The 25,163-nt window shown below is 59.8% G+C and overlaps 1 protein-coding gene across 12 annotated transcripts in view; it reads left to right on the top strand.

The window, feature by feature from the left end:
* Positions 1-23,026, top strand: part of RAPGEF1 (Rap guanine nucleotide exchange factor 1) — a 131,061-nt gene extending 108,035 nt beyond the window's left edge. For 7 of the 12 annotated variants that reach the window (XM_042913089.1, XM_042913093.1, XM_042913088.1 and 4 more), the window contains 14 exons: positions 3,079-3,351; positions 5,973-6,058; positions 8,569-8,680; positions 10,319-10,394; positions 12,960-13,044; positions 14,683-14,775; positions 15,617-15,802; positions 16,537-16,621; positions 16,769-16,863; positions 18,054-18,132; positions 18,222-18,323; positions 19,354-19,451; positions 20,463-20,591; positions 20,837-23,026. In XM_042913089.1, coding sequence (XP_042769023.1) covers positions 3,079-3,351; positions 5,973-6,058; positions 8,569-8,680; positions 10,319-10,394; positions 12,960-13,044; positions 14,683-14,775; positions 15,617-15,802; positions 16,537-16,621; positions 16,769-16,863; positions 18,054-18,132; positions 18,222-18,323; positions 19,354-19,451; positions 20,463-20,591; positions 20,837-20,987 — 1,650 coding nt within the window. In that variant the 3' untranslated portion in view covers positions 20,988-23,026. Of the gene's footprint in view, positions 1-3,078; positions 3,352-4,152; positions 4,246-5,972; positions 6,059-8,568; positions 8,681-10,318; positions 10,395-12,959; positions 13,045-14,682; positions 14,776-15,616; positions 15,803-16,536; positions 16,622-16,768; positions 16,864-18,053; positions 18,133-18,221; positions 18,324-19,353; positions 19,452-20,462; positions 20,592-20,836 lie in introns of all 12 variants that reach the window. The other 5 variants (XM_042913096.1, XM_042913095.1, XM_042913094.1 and 2 more) reach the window with 2 other exon arrangements.
* Positions 23,027-25,163: the final 2,137 nt, after the last annotated feature.

Raw genomic sequence — 25,163 nt, 5'->3', positions numbered from 1 at the left:
ATAGCTGGGATGCCGGAGCTGCTCCCAGGCTGGGGGGGGGGGGGGGGGGGGGGGAGGGAGGGGGGTGCTGCTGAGGGAAGGGAGCGCAGGCAGCCCAGGAGCCTTTGTCCTGGAGAGGCAGCCCCCTTGCGGTCTCCTGACGGCAGCCGCTCCCCTCCATAGCGCACATCCTTGGGGCTCCTTCCTTCCCCTGGGGGCAGCCTGTCACCCTGCAGACTCCTGTGAGTCAGCCAGTGTTTAGGCACGTCGATACTAACATTAGAATCAGTCCCTAAGTAGCCCCTCATTTCTGTGAATCCGCGGTAGACCCCACTGAATACCTCAGCTCTGGGGTTTCCTGGTATTTTGGAGGACGAGTGAGGAGAGCTGACCGAGCAGCCCTGACTGCACCCAGGACTCCCAGAGCATCGTCTCTGTAACTCCCCAGAGACCCCGCCCCAGAAGCGTGGTCCCCGCCTCCTGTGTTTTCATTTTGCATTTTTTTCTTCTAGTATAATTAGCATACAGTGCCATGCATTTGCATCGCTGTTTTAAAGGGTAGGAAACTGAGGCTCAAGAACTTAGGCTGTTTACCCAAGGTCACACAGGTGGAAAGAGAGAGCCCCGGACCGGAGCCCAGTCTGTGTGACTGGAGTGTACGCCCTCGGCAGTCACCCTGAGGCCGTCTCCCGGAAAAGGCACCCATGGTGCTTGGGAGTCCGCCACCCTGAGCGGGCCAGATCAAAGCTGGTCAAGAAGGTACCGTCACACCTGATGCATCTTGTGACCGCATAGAAACCGCTTGTGAGTGTCTGTCCAGTGCTCAGTTATTGCGGGGCCTGCCCAAGTGCCGAGAGACTACGCTTCAGGGGTGGTCCATGAGGACAGGTCCCGGACCCCTGAAAGAGCTGGCATCTGTCTTAGTCTGTTCAAGCTGCTATAACACAGCTCCACAGCCTGGGTGCTTCCATACAGCACGGTTCTGGAGGCTGTGGTCCAAGGTCGGGCTGCCACCATGGTCGGTGTCCCCTTCCGGTCACAGACTTCTGGTTGTATCCCCACACGGTAGAAGGGCAAGGCATCTCTCTGGACCCTCTTTCCTGGCACTGATCACATTTAGGAAGGGAGCTCTTAAGCACCTCCCAGAGGTCCCCACCTCCTAATACCTAAACTAGTTGGGTACGTGCTCAAGGGAGAGGCATCCGTCAGCACATCTCATGGCGGCCTCTGCCCTTGGGGACACACAGGCAACAGAGCTGAACCAGGCTCCTGCGTGAGACCAAAGCCGCTGCCTGAAAGGGCCACGTGAGCTTCTCAGGGTGGCCTCCCGGGACCAGACCGTACCATCCGTTGGCCGATGCGTTCCATACGCTGTCTTCTCTTTGGCCTTTTCCAGCCAGTGAGAGAGCCTCACTACGGGGGGGGGGGACATTCACCAGGGATGAATGGAGAGTCCCAAAGCCAAACATTTGACCCCACTGCCATCCCCAGCAGGGTCCAGAGTGAGTCCCCCCGCCCCCCCCAGGCCTGGGTGGTTGCTATAAAAGATCAGTGAAATGTGGCACCTGGCTGGTGAGGGCACCGTGGATGTTCAGGCTCCTCGGCCCCCAGTATGAGAGCCACTGAGCCGGGCATCCCCTCACCCAGCTTGTGTAGAAAGCTTGTGGGAACGGAGCTTCCCAGGAATCTCAGCCTCCGGTGCCTGTCCTTCGGAACATGGACGGCACTTCCCACAAATTCATGTGACCACGTACATGAATGGTTGGTCTTGAGTTCGGGAATTAGATGGGGAAATAAAATGTGTACGAGTGAGTAGGTGCCTGGGGTAGGTGTCCTGAGTCTGATATAAACCCGCAGAGCGAGAGGGAGCTTTAGACTACTCAGGCCAGCCAGGAAGGAGCAGGGCTGGCCGGCAGCGGGGGGGGGGGGGGGGGGGGGGGGGGGGGGCGCACCTGTCCCTGGAGTTGAGGCAGCCCCTTGGTCCAGTGCAAAGTGTAGCTTTACAAAACCACCTAAGGATGTGAGTGGCTTTAACCTCCTGTTGAGAGTTGTGTTTCTTCCTCCTTTTCCTTGTCCGTGGGTTCTGAAAATCCAGTGGCAAAACGCAGAGAACATTTGAGGGAGCCGTGTGCACATTTGTGTTGAGTTTGGCTTCTGGCAAACTCCGGCATCTGTGGTGGGCAGGTGAGCCGGGCCAGCACTTTGGATACAGACCATTCCACATGCCCTTCTCCCACTTCCCTGTGATGGCATCAGGCTGTCAGGCCCTTTGTGGGACGCGGTGACATCTCAGGTTCTGAGCCTGGTGGCCCCAGAGCTCCTCTGTCCCTCCTCCCACAGCAGAGCTCAGGCCTGGGCAGTGCTCGTTGGCTCTCAGAAGCTGTGGGAGCTCGCTGTCTCCCCTCAACCTGGCCTCGAGACTTGTCTGTCTCCATGAGAGTTTGGGAGAGTGTTAGCCTCGCAGCTCTAGGGTGATACCAGAGACGTTGCAAGATCCCTCCATTGGTGAAAGAAAAGAGAAAAGATCGGGTAGGGAGGGAAGTGAGCTCAGAGAAATTTTCAGCATTTTGATTGCATTTTTAAGACTCCCCTTCCAAAAGGATTTGAAGCGGGTTACGGTATTTGAAAGGCTGCAGCGTTTGACTTTGAAGGGATAAAACCAAAGAAGCTCATCCGAAAGACTCGAAATGAGTAAATATGACCCGTGGTCTGAACGTGCACACTGAATTTAGCCACCAGGTTCCTGAAGGGACAGAGGCACGGGTTGGGTTCGTGGGTTTGGTTCTCTGACACAGCAGAGAGTGGGACCACCCGTACCGTGCCTGGGGCTTGCTCGTCGTTGAGGGCGCCCGCGTGCCTCTGTTCAGCCACCGCGGATGGCGATGGTCGGTCCCCAGGCCCTGCTCAAGGGAGGGCGCGCCCGGGTTGGGGGACCGTGGGCCGGAGGCATGCGGGGGTTGCTTCGGCCTGCTCCTCACTAGAATCGCTGTGAACGGCCCACCCCAGCTCGGCCGACCTAATCTAACGACTTTTTCTTTTGTCTGTTTTCTTCTTCCCATCTTCCCGTTTCTGTGTCTGTCTGCCGCTTTGATTCTGTAGTATAAATCTGTGTTTAGGTCCTACTCCCAGGATTTCGTGCCTCACAACCAAGCTTCCGTTCAGCCTTTCCTCCCGTCTACCCCCTCTTCCTCTCCACACTTCCCGCCCGTCCACCAGTCTCAGAGCTCTGACTTAGCGGTGCCGACCGTGGCCAGTCTGCCTCCCAGCACCGTGGACGGGCCTCTCTCGTCTTCTCAGGAGAGCAGCTTTCATGGGAACACTGTCTGCCTTCCTTCCGAAACCTCTCTCACTGACTCGCCCCCGACGCCTTCGGTGAGAACTCAGCACACACACCCCTCCACGTGGGTCTGCACGTTTTGAGAAAAGCGGTGTCGCTGTTCGTGAGTCTGCCGCCCTGCCCCCCACCCCCAGTGGCAGCCAGGCCTGTCTGATTGAGGTCTGTGGAAGGTCGCAGAGTGAAACAGGAGGGTGTCTGTTTCCAGAACAGAAACGGAACCTTCCGTACAGAGTTCCCGTCAGATGGGGAACCCGATTTTCCAGAAACAGATTAGTGGCCGTTTAGAGACAGCCATAAGTAAGCACGAGACAGAAAATGCGCCTGGTTTCCTGGTTGGTTGTGCGTTTTTAGAGAAAGATACAAACACCTGTGGAAGAAAGGTGCGGACAGAGGACTCTGAGACCGGAGGCAGTTGCCTCTGTGGCTGCAGGTGCTGCTGAGTTCCCTGAGCGCCTCATCCGGGGACGGGGTGCTAGCTGGCAGGGCGGAGAGGACCGGGGCCGGCAGGCGGGGGCGGCGCTGCAGCGAGCTGGCCTGTCTTGGTACGTTGCCTCCCTCCGGGGCAGTTTGAATGGCCCTTGACCTCCCTGGAGAAGATCCAGAGGGAAACTTGCGTCCCCTGTAACACAGAGGCAAGAGGTGGCAGAAGTGGCTTCCTTCTCGGGCCTGGGAAAGGTCCCCAGGGAGACCCGAGCTCCCGCTGCCGCCCTCTTTCCTTCCCCGTGAAAGGAGTGTCCCGGTCAGGGCCGGCCCGGTAGGCTGCTCTCTCTCGGAGCCGTGACGGCGGGCTGGGGGGCCTGTCACATGTGCATCTCCTCTCATCCTGTCTCCCCCAGAGTGAAAACGCCAGCGAGGAGGCTGGTGAGGGTGAATACGTCAATCTGTATTCCTCTGGCCAGAGCAGCGAGGAGCTGCCTCACTCCCGAGGAGTAAGTAACCTCAGGGCTGCCTCGTGCATGTGGCCTGGCCTGGCAGGGTTGGGCCCTGCTTCTGCCTGGCTGAGCCTCCCGGTCCCTGGCCGGCTGGGCCCCGCAGCCTTGCCGAGAGCCACGCTGGCTCGGTGGGGAGAGGACGTGGCTCCCCGTGGAGGCCCTCCCTTTGCTTTCAGTGCTCGTGTGACGCTCTCCGGGCCTGGCCGGATGGGTCTTCTGGAAATGAGAGGAGGCGGCATAGTGTTGGCCTGGCCCCGTATTGGTTGCTGTCTGAGATTTCTCTCTATCCCGTCTTCTAGTGTCAAGGCCCGTCTTCCATCCCCTCCCCAGAGGGAGGGACTCCTCTCTCCCTCACCACCAAGCCTCCTGGGCCTTCACCCCCTCCTCCTCCCTCAGCGCACTCCCTTACCCCCACAGGAACAGCTTCTGAGGAAGCTGGATGGGGTCTGTCCGGGAGCCCCCGCCCTCTGTGTTCACGAGCCCTCTATCCTGAGAGCGTAGTGAACTACCTGATGTGGCTGCCCTTGGTCGACCTCTGTCCCAGCTGGATACAGCCGTTCTGTTGAGCAGTCAGCTCTCCAAGTTTTGCTGCAGCAAGACACGAGCGAGCTCAGAAGCTTGAAAAAGAATGAGTCCCTTGACAGGAGGTGCCATGAGGACGCGAGTCCTCCCTGGTGATCAGCTCACAGGGCCCAGCCCATTAAAATTGTGGTCACCCCTGGTAAGACAGCCCCGCCGAGGACGCCCTCGCAGGACCTTCCACGTCCGCACAAGGCGAGCCCCACTTTGGTTACTTGAAAGTCCTAGAACATTGTGGGATTCGACCCTGTCTGTGGAAGCTGTTTTTACCCTGGTGTCCCCTCCTCACCTGTCCGCACCTGGTGACCTATGCCCCCGCATCGTCCAGTTTAGCCTCCACACGGTGGAGCCCATCCCAGGCTGGCCTTCCGTGGCTCTCCCCTCTGCCCGTGACCACGTTCGGTGCTGGCTTCACCTCGCGGCACTCTCCGCGAGGACGATCCATGTGTTCGTGCTAACCTGGTCTCTGTCGCGGCCGCAGTGGCAGAGCAAGGATGCCAGACAGCCGTGTCGTCGCCGAGTGGGGTGGGCCCGGATGCCCAGGCCCGGCTGCTGGAGGAGAGGGGCTGGCCCTCGTGCCCTCGAGCAGCTAGACCCCTTGGAGCCATAGCTGGGAGGCAGCTGTGCGTGGCAGTCCTGAGGACTCTAACTAGGAAGTCAGCAGGGGTTTGCTGCACGGTGGTCAAGGTCACAGGTTTCGGAGGCAGACGACCCTGGGGTTGAGCTCAGGCTGTGGCCTCCGAGCCGCGTGCGCTTGGGCAGAGCCTTCGTCCTGTGTCTGTGCGCGTGAGTAGCACGGTGCCTCCAGCTAACGGACAGGGTCCTGGTCGGGTCAGGTGAGAGGAGGCGTGGGAAGTCCTTAGCACAACGCCTGGCTCAGCTTGGCCGGTAGCAGCAGCTGTGAGTCCTTTCTTCCAGGAGGTGCTTGGATGGTCATAAGTAGGGGCCCCCTTTCACCGTCCCCAAAGGCAAGAGGGCCTTGCACTTCTCGCGGGATTAACCGCCTTCGTGGTTCCCGTGTCCACGTTTCGGATTACTCTGGAGGAACTTACGCTCAGAAGCCGCTTGCAGGCAGGAATGCCGGGAAGCAGATCCGCCCGGCTTGGGGCACCTGTCACAATCCCAGCGCTGGCTTCTCTTTTCAGGAATCACCAGCTACGAAAGACGGACATCCCAGAGACCCCGCATCGGGCAGCGGCGCACCTGGGAAGGAGAGCAGAGACGGCGAAAGGTAGGACGTGACCGGGTAGAGTGGGGGCCCTGAAGGCAGCGAGCCCACTCGGGGAGAGCTGCCCCCTGCCCACCGGCAAACAGGCCTCCCGGGGCTTTAGGTTTACGTCCTTTCCCTTTTTTCTGACTCTCAAAATCATACATGCGCAGGGCAGAAAGCATGGCAAGTACAGAAACATACAAGTAAACCAGAAAAATCCTTGATAATCCCACCCTTAAAGGCTCCACTCTGGCAAGCATTCTGCCATTATTTCCTGGTGATGTGCTCACGTATTATCCGCTTTGCAAGTCACCCACGACAGTATTTTCTTTCTCAAATCCCAGGCCAGCCTTCCTTGGCCTCTTCCAAGTTCAGGTGCAATAAGGGAGTGTACAAGACTTGCCAAACCTTTTATCATGAGTTTCTTGATGGGTGTATTGTGTCGTTAAGCCATTTGAAAGTAAGTTACAGATGTGACATTCAGGCCCTAAATACTTCAGTGTGCCTCCCGAAATATTTTAAAAGCTTCCCCGATTACAATACCATTACCACACCCAAGGAAAGTAATGATAAATTGCCTTATGTCATCTGGTACGCAGACCATCCTCCACTTCCCCAAGTGTCCGTAAAGCTGCTTGTATAGCTTATTTTTTTGGAACCAAGATCAGTCAGGAGTCACTGCATTTAGTTGTGGGTCTTTTTTTTTTTTTTAATATTTTTTTAACATTTATTTATTTTTGAGAGAGCATGAGTGGGGGAGGGGCAGAAAGAGAGGGAGACACAGAATCCGAAGCAGGCTCCAGGCTCCGAGCTGTCAGCACAGAGCCCGACGCGGGACTCGAACCCACACACCGGGAGATCGTGACCTGAGCCGAAGCCGGTCACTTAACCGACTGAGCCCCCAGGAACCCCATGTGTCTTTAATCTTTTGTAACATTTTCAGCATTTGCCGGAGTCAGACCTGACCCGGTTTAGAAACGTGTAAGTCCGTTTCTGTACGCGTGGGACCTCCAGATCCTCTCTGGCCCTGCCATCGGCAACCGCGTGGTGACGCTGCCTTCTCAGCGAGATGTTCTACAAGTTCAAGCTTTTCCTCCCTCTGCAGGCCAAGGTTCCGCTACCTCTGGGGTCCTGCTTGCCAGGCCTAAGCATAAACGGTTCAAGAGGTGGTAAATAGCAAGAGGCAGAAGAAGAATCAGAAAGCGCTCGATAGGGGCCCGCTGAAGAGGGCTGCCCGCCCAGCCTGCTCTTGGCCACTCCTCAGTGCCGTCCGTGTGGGTGGAGACCGTCTGATCCGTCTGTCCGGGCTAAGATCTCCCCAAGTGTTAAGCAAGGGATGATGGGTCTTCTAGTTGAACACCTGGCAGCAAACGGGGGCTGTGCCAGGCAACAGGGACTCATGGGTTCAGCCTCCAGCTGCACGGAACCCGAGAGCACCATTTTTCAGAGCTGCAGATGGCCTGTGTGAAAACAGAAGGATGAGCACGTCGACCGCTTAGAAGCAATTACAGAGATGTTCTCCTCCTTCCACAAAGGCCAGACTGCGGACCGGACCCTGAAGGGACACGAAGCAGATGGTTCTTCCCGTGACTGTGTGTGATTTTGCTTTGGGCTGTCCATGTCTTACTGAAGGCACAGGTTTTTATCTCCCAGATACTTAGGGTTAAAAATGTGGCCTGTGACCACAAGGATCCACGGTGGAAACTGTCAGAATAAAACCGGAACACGGGAGAAGATGCCGGGGGAGGCATGGTGCCTACAGACCCAGCATCTGTCTGCTCCCGGGATGCCCCCCTCACCCCCCACATCCCTCCTCTGCTGGCCGTTCTCTCCTTCTCCCCCTTCACCAGCAAACCCCGGCTCAGTCCTTCAGGCCTCAGCCCGTGTGTCCTGCCCCAGGGCCTGCTGCCCTTTAGACTGTGCTGTGTCCTTCTCAGGCCGGTGCCCCAACTGCTGGCTTTAACGTCCGCCTCTCCTGCTAAACCCAGCACCCCCGAGGACAAGGGCCAGTCTGCCCGGCTCATACTTCTCAGTCCCACGGAAAGGCGGCCCTTAGAAAAAAACTTGAGGAATGGCGCGAATAGCCACGCGAACTTTCTCTCCCAAGCTGCTTGCCCTTATGCCATTTCTGTCCTTGAATACCGACTATGTGGACGGTGGCCTTGACAAAGAGAGGCTGATCCCATCACTTATTTAAATAGTCCAATGGAACCTTGTTGATCGCCTTCTTAATCCCGTCCACTTACAGACGGAGCAGAGAGCAAGAAACGTCCCAAGGTCACAGAGCTCATCGGTAGTGGCACCAGAAATCCAGTCTGTGCCCTGGCTTCCAGCCCCCACTCGGGCCCCCTGTGCTGGGGCGGGGGGAAGGGTGTGGATTTCCCCGTTGTAGCCGCAGTTCCAGAAGGACCTGTTCAGGGGCAGTCGTAACTCCTAGTCCTCACGCAGCGGGCCGCACTGCCTCGGGCCCCTGGTGTCCTGGATGCTGGGGCCTCTTGGACGCTTGCAACACAAACCACTTCTCCCTCCAGGGCCCCGAGGTCACCAGATGCTTCAGAGTTGGCTCGGTCGGAGGAGGAAGTTGACGAGCTGTCCCTCATCGACCATAATGAAATCATGGCAAGGCTGACACTGAAGCAAGAGGTGAGGACGGGCCTTCCTTGAGCGTCTGGGCCATAAAGGGAGTGAGAGGGCTTTGAGGAGAATGGAACCGGGAGGTGTCTCAAACAGAAGACCCAAGTGAGGCACCGACGCCCCAGGTGGCCACCCCACGCTTCCTAGGCTCTGTGCACGGCATTTATTCTGACCCCGTGCCTGGGCCACGGTGGGTGCTGAAGGACACTGGGCAAACAGATGGACTCCTAGAGAAAATGTCCCGTGTCCCCTTCTCGGGTACTTCCAGAGAGTAATCTTGGGCGAGTCGTGTAACCTAAGCCCCAGAGGACAGGACTCCGGAGGTATCATGACTGTGAACTCTGTGGAGGGTGTTCAGTTCAGAGCTTGAGCATGGGGAGCCCTCATTAGCATAAGCCGCCTTCACATTACTGTTGACCGAATGCCCCACGGTAGTTTCCGTGTGGGAGACACAGGCTGATTAAGAAATCCCAGCCTAGCCGCCACAGCCGCCTCTGTCCTGTGCCTTGCCAGGATGGCGATTCTGGAAGCACAGAGGAACAGTTTCATGTCATAGCCTTGACCCCGCCCTGGGGAAGGACTGTTTCTGGGCTCTAGCTGTGGCGGCACGCAGATGCAAAGACAAGCAGTGGGTATACTGCCCTTGGCACGGGGTGCGCTGGGCCGGGCCGGCCGCCGCAGAGCGTGACAGGAAAGGCGAGGCCGGCGGGGACCCTGGGGCAGCTGGCTTCTCTGCCGACAGAAGTCACGTCTCGTGACCCTTCGCAGAAAGTCCTGAAAAATCGGGGCGTGGGCGTGGCTGCCCTCACCCTTAGCTGGAAATGCACGATGCTCTCGGGACTCGAGTCCAAGCGTGGAAACACAGAAGTGCTCGGAGAGGCAGGCGCCTCTGAGCCTGCGGGCCGTGGGCCCACGGAGGCTGGCGGGGTGGGTGTCCTTCAGGATCAGAGGCAGGGGTGTGGGCTCTCAGGCTCGCCTGCTGCCAGCTCTCTTTGGCTCCCAGCAGGTTTATGGGCTAAAGCCTCTGCCCACATGAAAGTAAGACTCGTTCTTTAGTCGGGAGACGGCAGCTGGTGTCCCAGAAGCAATGTCAGGCATAATCGAGCGTCTTTGTGACGCTTCCGGGCTCCTGGGAGTGCTCCCTGTGGAGGGACTTGTGACTCCTTCCACGTGGGGAAACAGTAACGCGGGGCCACTGGCTGCAGTTGTGGGAGCGGGTGCGCCCGCAAGGAGCCCACTGCCCCCGCTGCCTTCTCGGAGCAGCCGCTGGCAGCCCCGCCTGCCTCCCCGCGGGGTCCCGCCCTCCCCACCTCTGAGACCCCGGGGTTGGTGAGGAGAGAGAGATCTGATGGTACTATTGTCCCCTGACCCCACTGTGACCCAGAGCGGGGTGCCCTGGTGTCCGGGCGGCTCCCAGACGAGCCGTGGTCTGTCCTGCCGCCGAGCGCGCAGAGCTGGGCGGGCCACGTGGGCACACTGGCCTCCGTGCGCGGCCGCGCTGCTCCCGGGTGACAGAGGCCAGAGGGAAGGGGGCCCCGGGGTCTCCACAGTGCAGGGACTTGGTCTCGTCCCTACCCCGGACTTCCCGGCGCAGCTCTCCTACGGCCGAATTCTGCCGCACGCCCTGCTTTGCTCTTGTCGTTGCAGGGTGACGATGGGCCGGACGTCCGTGGCGGGTCCGGAGATATCCTGCTGGTGCACGCTACTGAGACAGACAGGAAAGGTGCGTCAGCGCCCCGTGCGGCGGCCTTTGTCACAGCTCCCCAGGCATCCCCTGGCCCCGTGGCCCTACCCTCCACGGCCCTCTCTGCCAGCCCTGAGCAGGTCGGAACGGCGGCCCGGGTGCAGCAGGGTCACTGTGAGGAGAGCCCACCCCGGGGGACAGAGCCGGGCTCGCTGCTTCCCAGCCCTGTCAGGGCGTGTCCTCCACTGGTGAAGGGCCCCCAGGGTCAGTGGAGAGGGAGCTCCAAGTGCAGAGCTCGGCACCCAGTAGGTGCTCCGCCCACGGTCCCTCAAATAACAACGCGTTCGGCAGCGTTAACGTCACGGTGACACGTGGGTAGCTTTTTCTGCTTTTCCTGATGTTTGACTCATTACGTTATTCCAGACCACTAGATGGATTTCACTCACGGAGGTCCTGGCACACGTTCCGGCCGGGAGCCTCAGCCCCAGAGCAGTGGCAGCACCGACACAGGACGGGGTTCCGACCCTCCGCACGCGGCTGCCCCAGTCAGCGTCCTGATCCACTGACGGGGCTGGAGGAGCAGGGCACCCACTGTTGGGCAGACTTTGTGCTGGCACCAGAGCTGTCGTGCCCTGAGTTCTGACAGGGAGAGGAGGAGGAGGGCCGTGAGGAAGGCGCCATGGCCTTGACCTCAGTCAAGACGGGGGACGGGTGCCTGGTGTCTGTTGATGTCTTTGAAAATTAGTGAAAAGGTGATGTGACCGCAGGATTAAAGTCAGTTGTGGGAGGAATTAAAACACCCCAGGCCTGAAACTTTACACCACCAATGTTAGTTTTATGAATGACCACGTCCCTGTTTTTATAGCAGGTTTCCCAAAATATGTTACACAGAACGATTCTGGGAATTTCTAAGTTACGAAAATAGTACAGAAATGTTCACGTGGCAGAGAATTTGAAAAATAGAGAAAAAGAAGAAAGGACTCCAACAAATTCACCGTAGCCACTGGGCTTTCTTTACCCCCGGCTTCCTTGGACTAGGGCAGACCCCGGTCCCGGACGCGGAGTTCAAATCCGGGCACGTCCCTCTCTTTCTGGCCTCGGCTGCTTGAAGAGGTTAGCGGTGGCCCGGGGACAGGGAGGTGCACAGAGCCGACCGAGCCAGCGCGGCACGCGGCCAGCACTCGGGAAGTGGCGCTCGCTCTGCTGCGGCAAACCTTCCTCCACGCCCGCCTGAGCGCCCTCCTCAGCTGGGCCGAGAGGAACAGTTCTCCTCTTTCTCCAAAAGGGCTGAAGCGGGAGCTGGCTCCCGTCCTGGCTTTGAGCGGCTTACCCGCGGGTGTGGCCAGAGGGAGCCCCGAGGGCAGGGCAGACCAGAGCCGCCCGGTCTGCCGGCTGTGCCCGGGGCAGGTGCTGCCGCCTGGGGCCTCCTCTCGATGTCATTCACGGAGATCCTGAGGATTCCGGGGGAAACAGTCATTTGTACCTGGGGTGGGCTGGGGCGGGGGAGGCCAGGGGCCACAAGGCACGTTCCTTGGGCGGGTGGCTTCCCGTGGACCAGAGACCACACCGGTGGCACTGTACCGGGAAGCCCGCGGCTCAGGGCACGCGGACTTGGATCTGTTCTGCCGGAAGCAGGCGGTGGCCTGTGCGGGGCTCACTTCTGCCTCCTTGCCCCCGCCTCTTTGAACAAAGCCCCGGTTATCAGTGAGCCGGGTGAGCGGAGGGTCCAGGAAGGAGGCGCCTGAGCACGACGCCGTCGGGCCCCGCTGTGCGTTTCCAGCCTGTGAGCCTCCCTCCTGACACCTGCTGCGCCAGCCGGGCCCACCCCTCTGCTGGTCCCCTAGATTCTTGCACTTGGGGAGTTGGGGGACGAATGAGAGAAGACAGAGAAGGGGTCCGTGTCCAGAGAAGGACACAGATTTAAACTGTGTGCGTGTGTCACCCTCGGCCTCACCGTGAGCAGCACACACTTTGGGACCCAGTCAGGACTCAGACCTCAGCTTCGGCACAGAATTAACTCTGAAGTTCCTAAGCCTGGCCAGACGGGGAGTCTGTGATGGGGAGTGTCCTGCGTTTAAAACATTCCTTTTTTTTTTTTTTTTTTTTTTTAGCGTCAGGGACTGCATCACCAGCACAAGCAGGGGGCTGTTGGAATTCTGGGAACGTTGGGAATCCCCAGCTAGAGCCAGCCCTTCTGAAGGGCAGGGAGTGAGGGGTGGGAGCTGCTGGTCTGGGTCCCACCCGACCGCCAGGGCCAGGCTTCTCCCGGTTGGCCTTCCCTTCCCTGGTGCTTCTGTGTTCCAGCAAAGTGCTGAGCTGTGGCCCTTCAGCCTTATCGCTCAGTGTGTGGAAATTCCCAAGATCTTTGCCCCTGGACACTGCCCCCTAAAGTATTACCTGTGACCTGGCTTCAGAATCCTGCTGATGAGTTTGGATTATTTTCTCTGTGCCCATGACGATGAAGGCCCTTTGGGTCTCAGGTCTTAGGGCAGACAAGACACGCTCGGTGTGTCGTCAGAGATGGCAAATACGTGCAGCAGGCACACTGCCATCTCCATCCCCTGCCAGTGGCAGCCATCCCTCAGTGGTCGCTCTTCTCTCTAGATTTGGTGTTGTACTGCGAGGCCTTCTTGACCACCTACAGGACCTTCATCACCCCGGAGGAGCTCATCAAGAAGCTGCAGTACAGATATCCTTTCCCGAGTCCCTCCGGCCCGGCTTGCTCTTCGAGCCCCTGTCCTCGCCCAGGGGCTGAGTGAGATGGCATAAGAGATGGGGCTGGGCTTGCCTGATGGCAGTTGCGGTCACTAAGGAGTCCTGAAAAGGAGTTAGAATTGGTGCACCTGCGAGGGGGGGGGGGGGGGGCACCCAGGCCCCCAAAGAGACCCAGGTCAGTGGCACCTGCAGCTTCTGAGCTGAGCCCCAGGGCATTGAGGTGACAGGCACCAAGTGTGCAGGGCTTACCGGAATCGGGACTCCGATAAACAGCCGCAGAGGTAGGCACGGCCACTCTGCCAGGAGGCAGACCAGCGGCGGACAGAAGTACCATGTCCAGGGAGAGTCGACTCCCGCCCCTCGGCCACATCTGCCCCGAGGGCTCACCCCTTCAGGGACTACCCTGTGCGGGAGCAGCCGAGAAAGACCCAGGGCCCCGGGAGCCGCTGTCATTACCTTTCTCTCAAACCTGCTTTTCTAAAAAGCCGGCCAGCCCAGGGTCACCTGCTCCTTGGCCACCTCTCCCTGTGTCGCAGCCCACGACTGCCCTCTGCTGGACAGCCTCTGTTACTTGGGGCTGGAAGTCCCACGTTCTCCCTCCCAGCTGTCTACCTTCCTTTCCTGTGTGTCCTAAGGCTTCCCCCACCAGGCTCATGTCTCCTGCAGACCTCTGTCACTCCTTCCGCGGTCCCCGTACCCCAGCACTAGAGGACCTGGTCCCTCAAGACTGAAGTGGACAGTCTGCATTCACTTGCTTGCAGGCCTGGCTTAGCGTACCTGTCGAGAAATTCCTAGCGTCGGGCAGGATGCTAACTAAGCCCGTGCCATGAAGGCTCACTCAGTTACAGTACTGTTTCGTATGTTATTGCCATATTATGGATGGTGTTGTTATATCACTGTTCTGTGATTCGAAATAGGCTCAGAGAAGGTAAATGACCTGTACGGCTGTTTGGTGGGAGAGTAGCCACTGACCTAGGTTCCCAGCTCAGGTTCCGGGCACCTACCTTGTTCAGCTGCTTCAGGCATTGATGGGAATGTTGCAGCCTTAAGATCCTAGGCCTAGCTGGCTAGTAAGTCCTGTGCTGCAGGCTCTGGCGACGGTCCTTGGTGTGTCCCCACCCCTCCAGTGTCCCGTGGATCACGGAAGAGCAGGAAGGACAGCCAGAGAAGGGTTTGGAGAGGATGGCAAGGATCTGTGACTTTCTGGGCAGAAACCAGGACCTTGGGGAGGAGCAGGAGGTGAACAGATGTTGGAGTGGCGACGGTGGGGAAGGGGCCTCAGAGGCTCTGGAAAGATGGGGACGGAGCGGACCCAGGGCAAGAGTGCAGGAAGCCCCTCTGGGCCATGCCCCTTCCCTGGAGACCTGGAGGTTTTAGGGCATGTCGGTTTTGACCACCCTTTTCCATCTGAGGCTCAGCAAGGCAGCCTGCAGCGGTTTGGTGAGCCCTGCAGGAAGCTTGGCTTCGAGGAGCAGGGGAGCGGCTTCCAGGGGACCAGGGCTCCTGTGCACTGTAAGCTCTCTGTACATGGCAGCTGGGGGAGGCAGCCCTCCCCCCGCCACCACACCATCCCTGCCTGTGTAAAAATGCCTTTCTTTAACCCACACTCCACGTACGAGAAGTTCTCTCCCTTCGCCGACACGTTCAAGAAACGCGTGAGCAAGAACACGTTCTTCGTGCTGGTGCGGGTGGTGGATGAGCTCTGGTGAGTGCGTCTGCCCGCGAGATGGCAGGGAGGCAGGTGGGGAGCCCTCGGGCATCCCGGGATCCCCCCAACCCCGCCACCCGCCAGGGCTGCAGGCTTCCTTGGGGAGAAGGGGCCGTCCATCCCGTCACATGCCACCAGCTTCTCCCACCCACTTTGACAAGACCCCTTGGGGAGAATGGCCCTCCCACCCAGACCTGGCCGGGCGTCCCTCGCATAGGGCACAGGAGCATAGGCCTAGTCTGTGGCACCTGTGCCCTCAGCCCCCAGCAGTAGTGGAGGCCCCGTCTGCTCTCCTCAGTCCCCCACGTCCCCCCAAGTCAGCACTCGCCGTCACCATTCACGTACCCATCTGGCCGGTCCCTTCCTAGGTCTGGAGAGCTGCGGGGAAGAAACCGCAGGGCCCCTGCCTTCAAGGCATTTCCCTGCTGCGGGAGGGAGGCCTTAGTCCATGACTGCCCAGCCTTCGGGTCGGGCCGCTGTGCTCGGGAAGTGCCATGCAGAGAGGGTGCAGGAGTGTCCTGCAGGCAAGGCGGCTGGTCTGAGGGGCCGGGACCATTTAGTGACTGTCACCTGGATGGGAACGGGAACTTCCTCTGGGGTGGGATTTACATACTAATGTCTCCACAGCCCAAGCACTAACGGGGGCCTGGTGTTCATCCGGTGCCAGCAGGCACTTGTGGAGGGCACGACCGCTAAGTGTCACCAGTGGGACCGTCCCCAGTGTTGCTGGTCGCTGTCACGTGACCCTTGGGTTTGTGAGGTGGATGTGGGCCCGGCGGCGGCAGCCTCCTCCTATGCTGGGTCCCTGTCCCTCACCGCGTGGCCCTCGGCCCTCTAGCCTGGTGGAGTTGACAGAAGAGATCTTGAAGCTGTTGATGGAACTGGTCTTTCGCTTGGTGTGCAACGGGGAGCTCAGCCTGGCGCGCGTGCTCCGGAAGAACATCCTGGACAAGGTGGACCAGAAGAAGCTGCTCAGGTGTGCCAACTCCGACCAGCCCCTGGCAGCCAGGGGGGTGGCCGCCAGGTGAGCGTCCAGCCGTGTCTCCTCCAGCTCCTTCCTCTGGCAGAGTTGCCCCCGATCGCAGCCTCTCCGTTCCGTTGCCCTCGGCGTGCCTCCCCAGCCTCGCGTCCTGGCTCTGCCCGGGCCCTGCCACGAGGTTCGGCCCAGTGGACGGTCCAGTGGGTTCCCCAGGGGCTAGGCCTCTTCTCCAGGGTCATGATGTGTGATGGGTCCCCGTTTGGCGAGGAAGTGAGGAGCCAGGACAGGGGGGCGCCTCCTGGGACAGGAGACAGGAGAATGCATTCCGGGCCGTGGTCAGCTCTTGTCTTCCCGGCGCTAACGTGGCAGCCGCGAGCTCTTGCCTGCCCCCCCCCCCACCGTCCTGAACGTTCCTAAGAACCTGGGGATGTAGTCTCCGGTCTGTCGCCTGTGCCCCAGCCATAGAAGTTTGTTGATGTGTCCCTTCCTGTCAGTGTTTCGGCCTTCAGCCCCGTGGTGCCACCTTTGCTCCCACTGGGCCCTGGCAGCGGGGTTACCCCCCTAGCAGAGGCACCGGGGTCTCGGGCCTGAGTGCGGTGTGGCCCCGTCCTGCCGCCGGTCAGCTCTGTGGCTGCCATCTTCCTGTGAGGCGGGGCTTAGGGGCAGCTGCTCCCTCTGCACCCCACCCCCCCCGACTCCCCGGCTCTGAGGCCGCAGTACAAGGCCCACCCAGCTCCTGCCGTCCCGTCCCGACTGCTCACCTCGCCTCTGTCTTCTAGGCCGGGGACGTTACACGACTTCCACAGCCATGAGATAGCTGAGCAGCTGACCCTGCTGGACGCCGAGCTCTTTTATAAAATAGAGGTAGGGCATTGAGCAGGGCTGGGGACTGGGGAGAAGGCTGTCTGTTGCCCTGGGCAAGCAGCCACTGCTTGTCCCCAGACAGGAGAAACGGCCCATCACAGAGAAGCCAGAGGGCTCCAGTTCCATCCAGTCTACTTCCTTTTTCAGATTCCTGAGGTTTTGCTTTGGGCCAAAGAGCAGAATGAGGAGAAAAGCCCCAACTTGACCCAGTTCACGGAGCACTTCAACAACATGTCCTACTGGTAAGGCGCATCTGAGCGGGTTCCCACGCCGTCCCCCACAGAGCGCTCTGAGGGCAAGGAGGAGGTGCCCCCTCCATCCCTCCCAGCTTCTGCCAAGGCCCTGGGCATTAATTGGGCACTGCAGGAAAAGAGCAAGCGCAGGGACAGGGCAGGGTGGGTCTTGCATGTTGGAAGGGGCCACCTGGAGGGCTGGCTGAGATTGGGGAGTGCCAGGATCGATTGGTAATGTCTGCCCTGGGTGGCGACAGGGGAGTTCAGTGTGCCGTCCGGCACTGGTCACTGCCAGCCCCCAGGCGGCCTCAAGGCTGAACCTCACCCGGCCTCTGCCTGAAAGAGAACAGCTGAGGAGGGTGTTCTGTTAATACTTTAAGCCCTGAATTCTTAGCACAGGATGAGGTCCGAAGTGTTTACACTGTAATGTGTAACAGAACTGTTAGCTTTTCTAGATGTGACTCAAAGGTGTCCATGGCCTCTCGGCATCGGATGGAGGATGGTCAGAGCGTGGCAGCCATGCGGCCTGCACCTGGCCCCGGCCACACCCCATCCACCGCTGCCACCGATAGAGCATCTAGTACTTGTTAAAAGGCTCTGGGGACTGCCTTTTGGAGAGAACGTGGGTCACCTCCCACTTTGCTGGTTTTTCTCCTCAGCTCAACTGTAGCAAGCCTCCGTGGGGCGTCCTCAGGGGTTCCAAGGAGGAGGTGCAGGCGGGGCCCTTCAGAGCCATGGTCCTCAGGGTGTGCTCAGGGCAGGCGCCTAAGACGAAGCAGGGGTGGCTCTTCCTCGAGTGGCTGCTGTGGCCCCTGTCACGTCCTCATGCAAGGCTGGCCTTTTGCTGGTCCTCAAGGCGGCCTCTTCCCCCACGTGCTCACTCGTCCCCTGGGCTAGTCCGGAGGCCACCTGAGGAGCACTTCCAGCCCCAGTGGTGCCCCGGCCCGTGCTCATCAGGAACTCTCTCCTTCGATGCTCCCGCGCCTCCATCTGGAGGACCCCATCTTGGTGTGTGGCCTCCTGCCTATCCCTGCGATGCCGTGAGCTCCTGGAGAGCAGAGACGGGGGCCTGTGCTTGGCGCCTCGAAAGCCCTGGGCACGCAGTGCAGGCATCCACATCCCTCTCCACCAGGACCACCTGGGGGTCTGGGAGGAGACTGTTCAGCTCAGTGGTCTCTCTCTCTCTTTGATTTACGCAGGGTCCGCTCAATAATCATGTTACAAGAAAAAGCCCAGGACAGGGAGCGGCTGCTGTTGAAGTTCATCAAGATCATGAAGGTAACCGCGGGCGCCCCGCCCAGAGTCTGCTCCTCTGGGCCCTGCCCAGCGGCCCTGGGCCCCCCTCACGGCCTCCCCTCTCTCCGCAGCACCTACGGAAGCTGAACAACTTTAACTCCTACCTGGCCATCCTCTCAGCACTGGACTCGGCGCCCATCCGCAGGCTGGAGTGGCAGAAACAGACCTCGGAGGTGAGTGGCTGCGGGGGAGGGAGGGTCTGCCTGGCCCCTGGCGAGCCAGCTGTGGCAGCAGGCACACAGATGTCTGCTCTGCACCCCCAACCTGGGTTCTCCGTGGCTCATCTCTGATCTTCGCGGTTGGTGCTGGGGTTGTCCCCTCACAGGGTCCTGCCACCTGGGCTGCAGTTCCGTATCTGGGTCCCAACTTCACCTGTTCCTTCCTTCCATCCACCCGTGCTCCTGGAGGGGCTGCTCTGGGCTGGGGGGCCACAGTGGTCACTGCAGACATACTGTGAACAGGCTAGAGACGTATTGGATGGTTTCTTTAGGGCAGGTGCCCCAGGGGGAGGGTGGGGTGGTCTGGCCTGGGGACGGGGAAGCCCCGAGGGAGCGTCCATCACACCAAGACCCAAGTAGGAAGAGTTTCCTGGGAAGAAGGAAATCCTGGGAATTCCTGTCAGAGGGGACTGGAGGGCACACACTGGGAGTTAGGCACCTTCAAGCAGCAGGACAGGGGCCGACGTGGCCGTGTCACTGGGGAGGGGCCCTGCTCTGGACCACGAGGGCCTTGCAGGGAGGAGTCTGGCAAGGACCTGGACCTTTATCCTTGTGTCGAGAGGTTCCTTAAGAGAGGCAAAGCCCCTAGGGGCTGGGTGTCAGCTGGGCCGCTCAGGTGTCATCCCAAGGGGTGACACAAGGGGACAGAATTGTAAGACAGTATCGTATGGAGAAGTGTGGGACAGTCACAACAGCTGCTCCAGGAACACGTAGGAGGTTCCCGAGGAGGTGAAACATCGGGGGAAGAGACAAGCTGGGGGTGAGACTGGCAAGAACCCCACCCTGCGTGCCGAAAGGGCAGCTCAGGGAGGTCACTGCCTCGAGTGCAGGGAGGAGCAGAGGCAGGCTCGGGGCATGATGCAGGTCGCAGTGTGCTTCAGAAGAAGCCCACTTGGGCCCCCGGGCGCTCAGCTGTGGCTCTGGGGTGCCGGGCAGGGAGGAGGGGCTGGCGTCCCCACCCTCACACACTGTCCCGCCTGCGCAGGGCCTGGCCGAGTACTGCACACTGATCGACAGCTCGTCCTCCTTCCGCGCCTACCGGGCCGCCCTCTCCGAGGTGGAGCCCCCCTGCATCCCGTACCTGTGAGTAGAGCCCCCGCTGCCTCAGAGAGACCCTCCCTTAAGGGTTTCCAACCCAGACAGTTCTACTTCTAACTTTAAAGCCAGGGGCGCCTGGGTGGCTCAGTCCATCTCACGGCTTGTGAGCTCAAGCCCCGTGTCGGGCTCTGTGCTCACAGCTCAGAGCCTGGAGTCTGCTTGGGATTCTGTGTCTCCCTCTTGCTCCACCCCTCCCCCAGTTGTGCTCTCTCTCTCAAAAATAAATGCAAAACATATTTTTTAAAAAGGGTTGCACCTCTCCCATCTCCCCATCCCACTTCTCCCGCCCCACCCCCACCTCAGGGAGGGGTCTTCACCCTTGGCTGCACGTTACAGTAAGCCGAGAGCACGCCACGTAAAGCAGCTCAGAGAGGGTTTCCCCAGGTGTCCGTACGGAACGGACTCAGCGGGGCTTTGGGGGAGAAGCATCTTCTGGGAAATAGCGGAAAAAATCAAAGTGGGACCGGTTTGTTAGCAGAGCCCTTAATAAGCTGGGAGACCTTGGGAGTCTCGGAGAGAGGGGTAGAAGGCTCAGTGGTGTCCCAGGGCTGCCCTCAGGGCCCTCACACTCGGAGATCCAGATCTTGCTGCCACTGACCCTCCCTTTGCTGACTCGCCTTTCTGCCCTCACCGGCTGCCACCGTGCTTTCCCGTTGGGGTGGCCGGCTGGGCTCCTGCGAGGGCGTCGTCTGTGCCCCATCGCTCACCTCGTGGCTTCGTGTCCTCTGTAGTTAGAAGCGTGTTCCCTCACCTGTTAGCCAAACCCGAGACTCGGTGGGGAGGGAGGCCTGGAGAGCCTCTCTCTGTTATGTCTTTCCCGTTCGTTAACGTGACGAGGCTTGTCCAGCACCTGAGCTGGCTTTCCCGGGGACCCACAGCTCGGAGGTCGGGACCTCCCGCCGGAAGACACGCACACTCCCAGACGCGCTGCCCGGGCGCAGCCCGCGGGCCCCGACTGCCGTCCGGGGCGGTGACTGGGCCTCTCCCTCCTCCCAGGGGGCTTATCCTGCAGGACCTCACCTTTGTTCACCTGGGAAACCCAGACTATATCGACGGGAAGGTGAACTTTTCCAAACGGTGGCAGCAGTTCAACATCCTGGACAGCATGCGATGCTTCCAGCAAGCGTGAGTACTGCCGCCGAGCAGAGGGGACGGGACTGCCGGGCCGTGAGGCTCAGCGCACGCGGAGATGGTGGCCTGCTTGTTCCCTGCGCGGCACGTAGGCGGCGGCTCCAGAGCGGGGGGGGGGGGGTGTCCCGAGGAGCGGGGTGTCCTCCTGGGGCCTGCTTGGGGGCGGGACGGCGCACGCAGCCCCCACCGGCTCTGACTGGTGCCCTTCCCCCCACCCACCCCCCCCCCACCCCCCACAGGCACTACGACATCCGGAGAAACGACGACATCATCAACTTCTTCAATGACTTCAGCGACCACCTGGCGGAGGAGGCGCTGTGGGAACTGTCTCTGAAGATCAAGCCCAGGAACATAACGAGGAGAAAAACAGACCGGGAGGAGAAAACCTAGAAGCGGGTGGCACGAGCGAGGAGAACGCGGCTCGAGAGGGGCCCCGAGGGCGGCTCCGAGACCGGGAGGGACGTTGGACCTGTCCCCGGGCAGGCTGCACGCGTCCTGGCCCCGAGGCCCAGCCAGCCCTCGGCTGTGACGGGCGGGAGCCCCGGCAGCCTCCCGGCCCCGCGGGAGCGGACGCCAGGCCCGCAGCGGAGCCAGCAGGCGGGTCTCGTTCCCGATTTGTGAACCCGTGGTGTTGGTTTCTGCTTTCACTTCTGTGTCCCCCTCCGCACCCCTCCCCCGCCTGGCAACAGCACAGGGATGTCAGCAGACAGGGTGGGGGGGGATGGTGGCCTCTTCGCCCCCCTCATCCCCCCCCAGGTCCTGGATCTGCTGACGTGACACACAGGTAGAGGACCCTCGCAAGGCGGGGGGGGCTGGACTCCCAGTGACCTGGAATGAAGGGGACTTCTGGTCGGGTGGGCAGAGAGCAGAGAAGACCCGGGGAGGCTCCTTCCACTTCCCCGCCCTGCTTTTTAACATGCAAAATGGCGTGAGCTTCGGATGTGGCCCCAAAAGGTTCTTCCGGCAGGTGGCCTTTCAGCAGGCCCCGAGCTGGTGCTCCCCATCACGGTACTGGCCCTCACGGTGGTCCCCCGTCTGTCCCTTCATCGCCCCTGTCACCTAGCGCTCTGGGGAGTGGGCAGAGGGAGGAGCAAGGGAGGACTTCGGTTTTATCTGAGCTGGGGCCGGGAGCTCCCGGGGGAGTGAATGTGGAGAGCGGAGGGGTGTTTCTGTCCTGGGGAAGGCCCGCGGCCCCCTCCTCTGTCGCTTGCTGTGTGCCTTAAACTCCATCTCCTGTCCCCCCTGCCCCGTGGGCTCCCCTCCTACCTGCCTCCATCGGGTGGAGCCAGGGCTGCTCCGCCCTGAGAGGACAGGGCCCGGCCTGGCTACGGCGGTGTCTACGCGGGGCAGGCTTGCGTTCTCCTCCGGCAGAGCGTCTTCCTTGTTGGAAACCCCTCTCGCTGCTGAGGTTGACGGTCCGAGGCAGGGAGCTCTCCGCACACAGAGGGGCCGGGCGGCTGCCCCCACGCCTCTCGTGTCCTGGTCTGCGGCTGAGCGCTCGCTTCTCCTGGGCTCGGGACTTGGTCAAGCAAATGCCGGGATCTAACTTCCTAAACGACCAGTCCCTTTGAGTCCCTCATGGGTTTCGAACAGCTCCCTTCACTCTTGTTTGTGGTCCTGTATGTGGAGGGGGGAACATCTGTGAAATGCCAGTGACGCCCCTCTGGTGGCGATCTTGCGGCCACAGGCCGGAACGTGTCACTTTCTTGTTTGAAGTGTGTGGTTCAGTGCTGAGGGTGGGCTTGCTTCCCACTTGGAACCTCTCACTGCAGTCTTGTCCTCTCCCTTCCCGTCACGCCTCCTTCTGCCCCAGCTCCGCTGGATGCTGTCGTGTGCACGCACGGGGGCCACCGTGCCACAAATAACTGACGCCGTGTCTCCGCCACACACGTGGTCAGGTGGGTGTCCGTGGTCAGGGTCTGGCCCCCGGCATGGGCAGGGGGAGGGGGCTTTACCTTCCCTCCCCCCGGAGCCCTGGGCAGTCCGAGCAACCAGCCAGGCAGGGGGAGGCAGCGTGGCGGGGACGAGGGGCCCGTGTGTCAGGGCGACCCTGTGTGAGGACCGCAGGGGCAACGTGCGCTTAACTTATTGGCTGACGGGCTTCCCACCCTGTGCCTCGCTGAGGCGCCCTCGGGGCTCTGGGAGCTGCAGACCCTGTGCCGTCACCGCAGCCTGCCCGTGACTTTCTGCCTCGGGAGGAAAGTCATTCTCACCTGCAGGTGGGGCCGGGGCCAGCGGCAGGGCAGGCACACGCCAGGTCAGCACGAGCCCAGCTCTCCAGAAGCGCCTCCACACACACCCCTGCCCCCGCGACGTTCGTTGTAAGATATATATATCCCCCACTAACCTGGCTGATAGCAGCATCTTCCTGCAGACATTTCAAACCTGTAACTTTTATATGAGAGGAAAATAAACACAGATGAAAGCGACAGTCCGAGCTGCCTCCACACAGGCGGGGCCTCTGGCAGGATGCAGTAACATACCCAGTGCTGGGGCCGGGTGGTTTTGGCAGGGGCAGGGATAGAGGTCACCAGTCCCTATCTGGGATTTTCCCTCCTAGGCCTGGGGCTTCAGAAGCAGATTGATGCACAAGCCCTATACTGCTCCCTCAAACCCAGCATCCTAAAAAAACTGAAATTTCTAAGGTCGAGTTCAGGGGGCACAGAGGTACCCAGGGCTACTTTCCAAAGCCCCTAAAGCTGGTCTCTGAAGGTGCACCCTCTGCAAGATTCCATCCGCCCGCCACTCACAAGGCCGCACACACGGGCTTGGAAACAGCCAAGTTCCGGTCTTTTCTATCTGAGGTGGGCTAGGTCTCCTCCATTTAAGGTGAGCCATCGGACTTATTTCCAGCCTGTGTGTCACCCCCTTCACTGTCCTGCCCACATCCCGGTGTCCAAGAGAAAGAGAGAAGAGAGGTCCTGAGTCCTCCACTAGCCGACAATACCAAGAACCACTCTGGTCTGGCCCCACCCCCCCTGCAGGTGACTGGCAGGTAACGGGCCAGGTGCAGATGGGTGCACTGAGCCTGCCGACCAGAGCCGCAAGGCCTGGCTGCTACCGCCCATCCTGGTTAAATGCCTGGGCTCCACTGACACCCCCAGAGGGGCCTGGGAATCTGCACGTCTGGCCCAGCAACTCAGGATGCTCAGATGACCTGAGAGGGACCCTCCCCCTAGCTGCCCCCACCCCCGTTCAGACCTTAGGTCCATGTGCAGGGCTGGTCTTCTGCGGGTGCAATGGCCTTGCACTGTTCTCTGGTTCCACAGCTGATAAGCCCAGAGACCTTAGGTAAGTGGCCCCTTCTCCACTTCCTGGTCTCTGCAGCCGACAGTAGGGGTATTGTCATCTTCCACCTCATAAGGTGAGAGCCCAGCGAGGCGGGACCTGGAAGAGGTCTGGCAAGCCGCCACCTCCCTCATCACTCGCATACACGCAGATCCTGCGGACCAAGCACTCTGCAGACCCCTTCAGTCCTCTTAACTGAAAATCCCCACAAGTGAAGTATTCGGGCCATGATAACGGCCCTGAAGAAGAGGTTCTTGACATTAAAGACATTGAATCTGGTTTGAAATCCACTCACAGACGTCAAGTCCAGACAGGCTTAACAGGTGATTCGTGCCAAACAAATAGCTTCAGGCTTACCTGCACACCCCCGAGAACAGAAGGGGAAGCACTTCTCAACTCGTTCTGAGCGGAATACAGTCTTGACATCAAACCCAAGACGACCGTCCAAAAAAAACTACAGGCAAATACTTGCACGAAACTTCTAAAATAATCTCGGCAACCCCAAGCCAACAGTGTGTAAAAATCGGCACTCTCCCTTGGGTGCAGGGACGGAATGTCCGTACGCCGGTGAACAGACTAGACCTCGTGCACTAGATGCCTTCTTTGGGTGCTCCCATCTAGCTGCCTCTCTCCTTCCCGGGCGCAGGGGAACACTCTGCTTCCCAGCCCCTCGCAGGCAGGCCCCTCAGAGCCAGACATGTGTCCCCGTGGGCCGGGCACAGCATGCGTGCCACCTTCATGCCCACTCTTTCCTCACTGTGACACCCTTAGATTCCCGGCGCAAGATGGCAGAGTCCCAAGTGTCCAGGGGAAACCATACCGGGGCCGCCCCCACTAGACCTGACCCGAAGAAAAAACGAACTTGTGCTAAGCCTCTGAGATTTCAAGGTTCGTAAGGTCTCATGACACGGCCTGGCCACTCCTGAATGAAACACACTAACAAAGGAAGAACGCCATATAATCCCCTCAGTCGTCATTAGGACCTTTGTTAGAAATGGAACACCCATAATTTTTGTTTAAACCTCTTAGAAATCAAAACCTTTCTTAATCTGGTAAAAGTTACCTTCCAAAATCCCATGCAAACATTATACTTAATGTTGGAATACTCAGAGCAGCTCCTTTAAAATCAGAACGAGGGAAGAATCCTACCACCATGTTGTCTACTTGTTGTACTGGAGATCCTAGTGAATGCTGCTGGAAAAGAAAAATAAGGGATTACTAAGCAAATCTACCGGGCCGCCTGGCTGGCTCAGTCGGTAGAACATGCGACTCTTCATC

This window comes from Panthera leo, chromosome D4 (genome assembly GCF_018350215.1).
Source record: "Panthera leo isolate Ple1 chromosome D4, P.leo_Ple1_pat1.1, whole genome shotgun sequence".
NCBI lineage: Eukaryota > Metazoa > Chordata > Mammalia > Carnivora > Felidae > Panthera > Panthera leo.
Note: the sequence above shows the minus strand (reverse complement) of the source record. Positions and strands in the feature narration are given on the sequence as shown.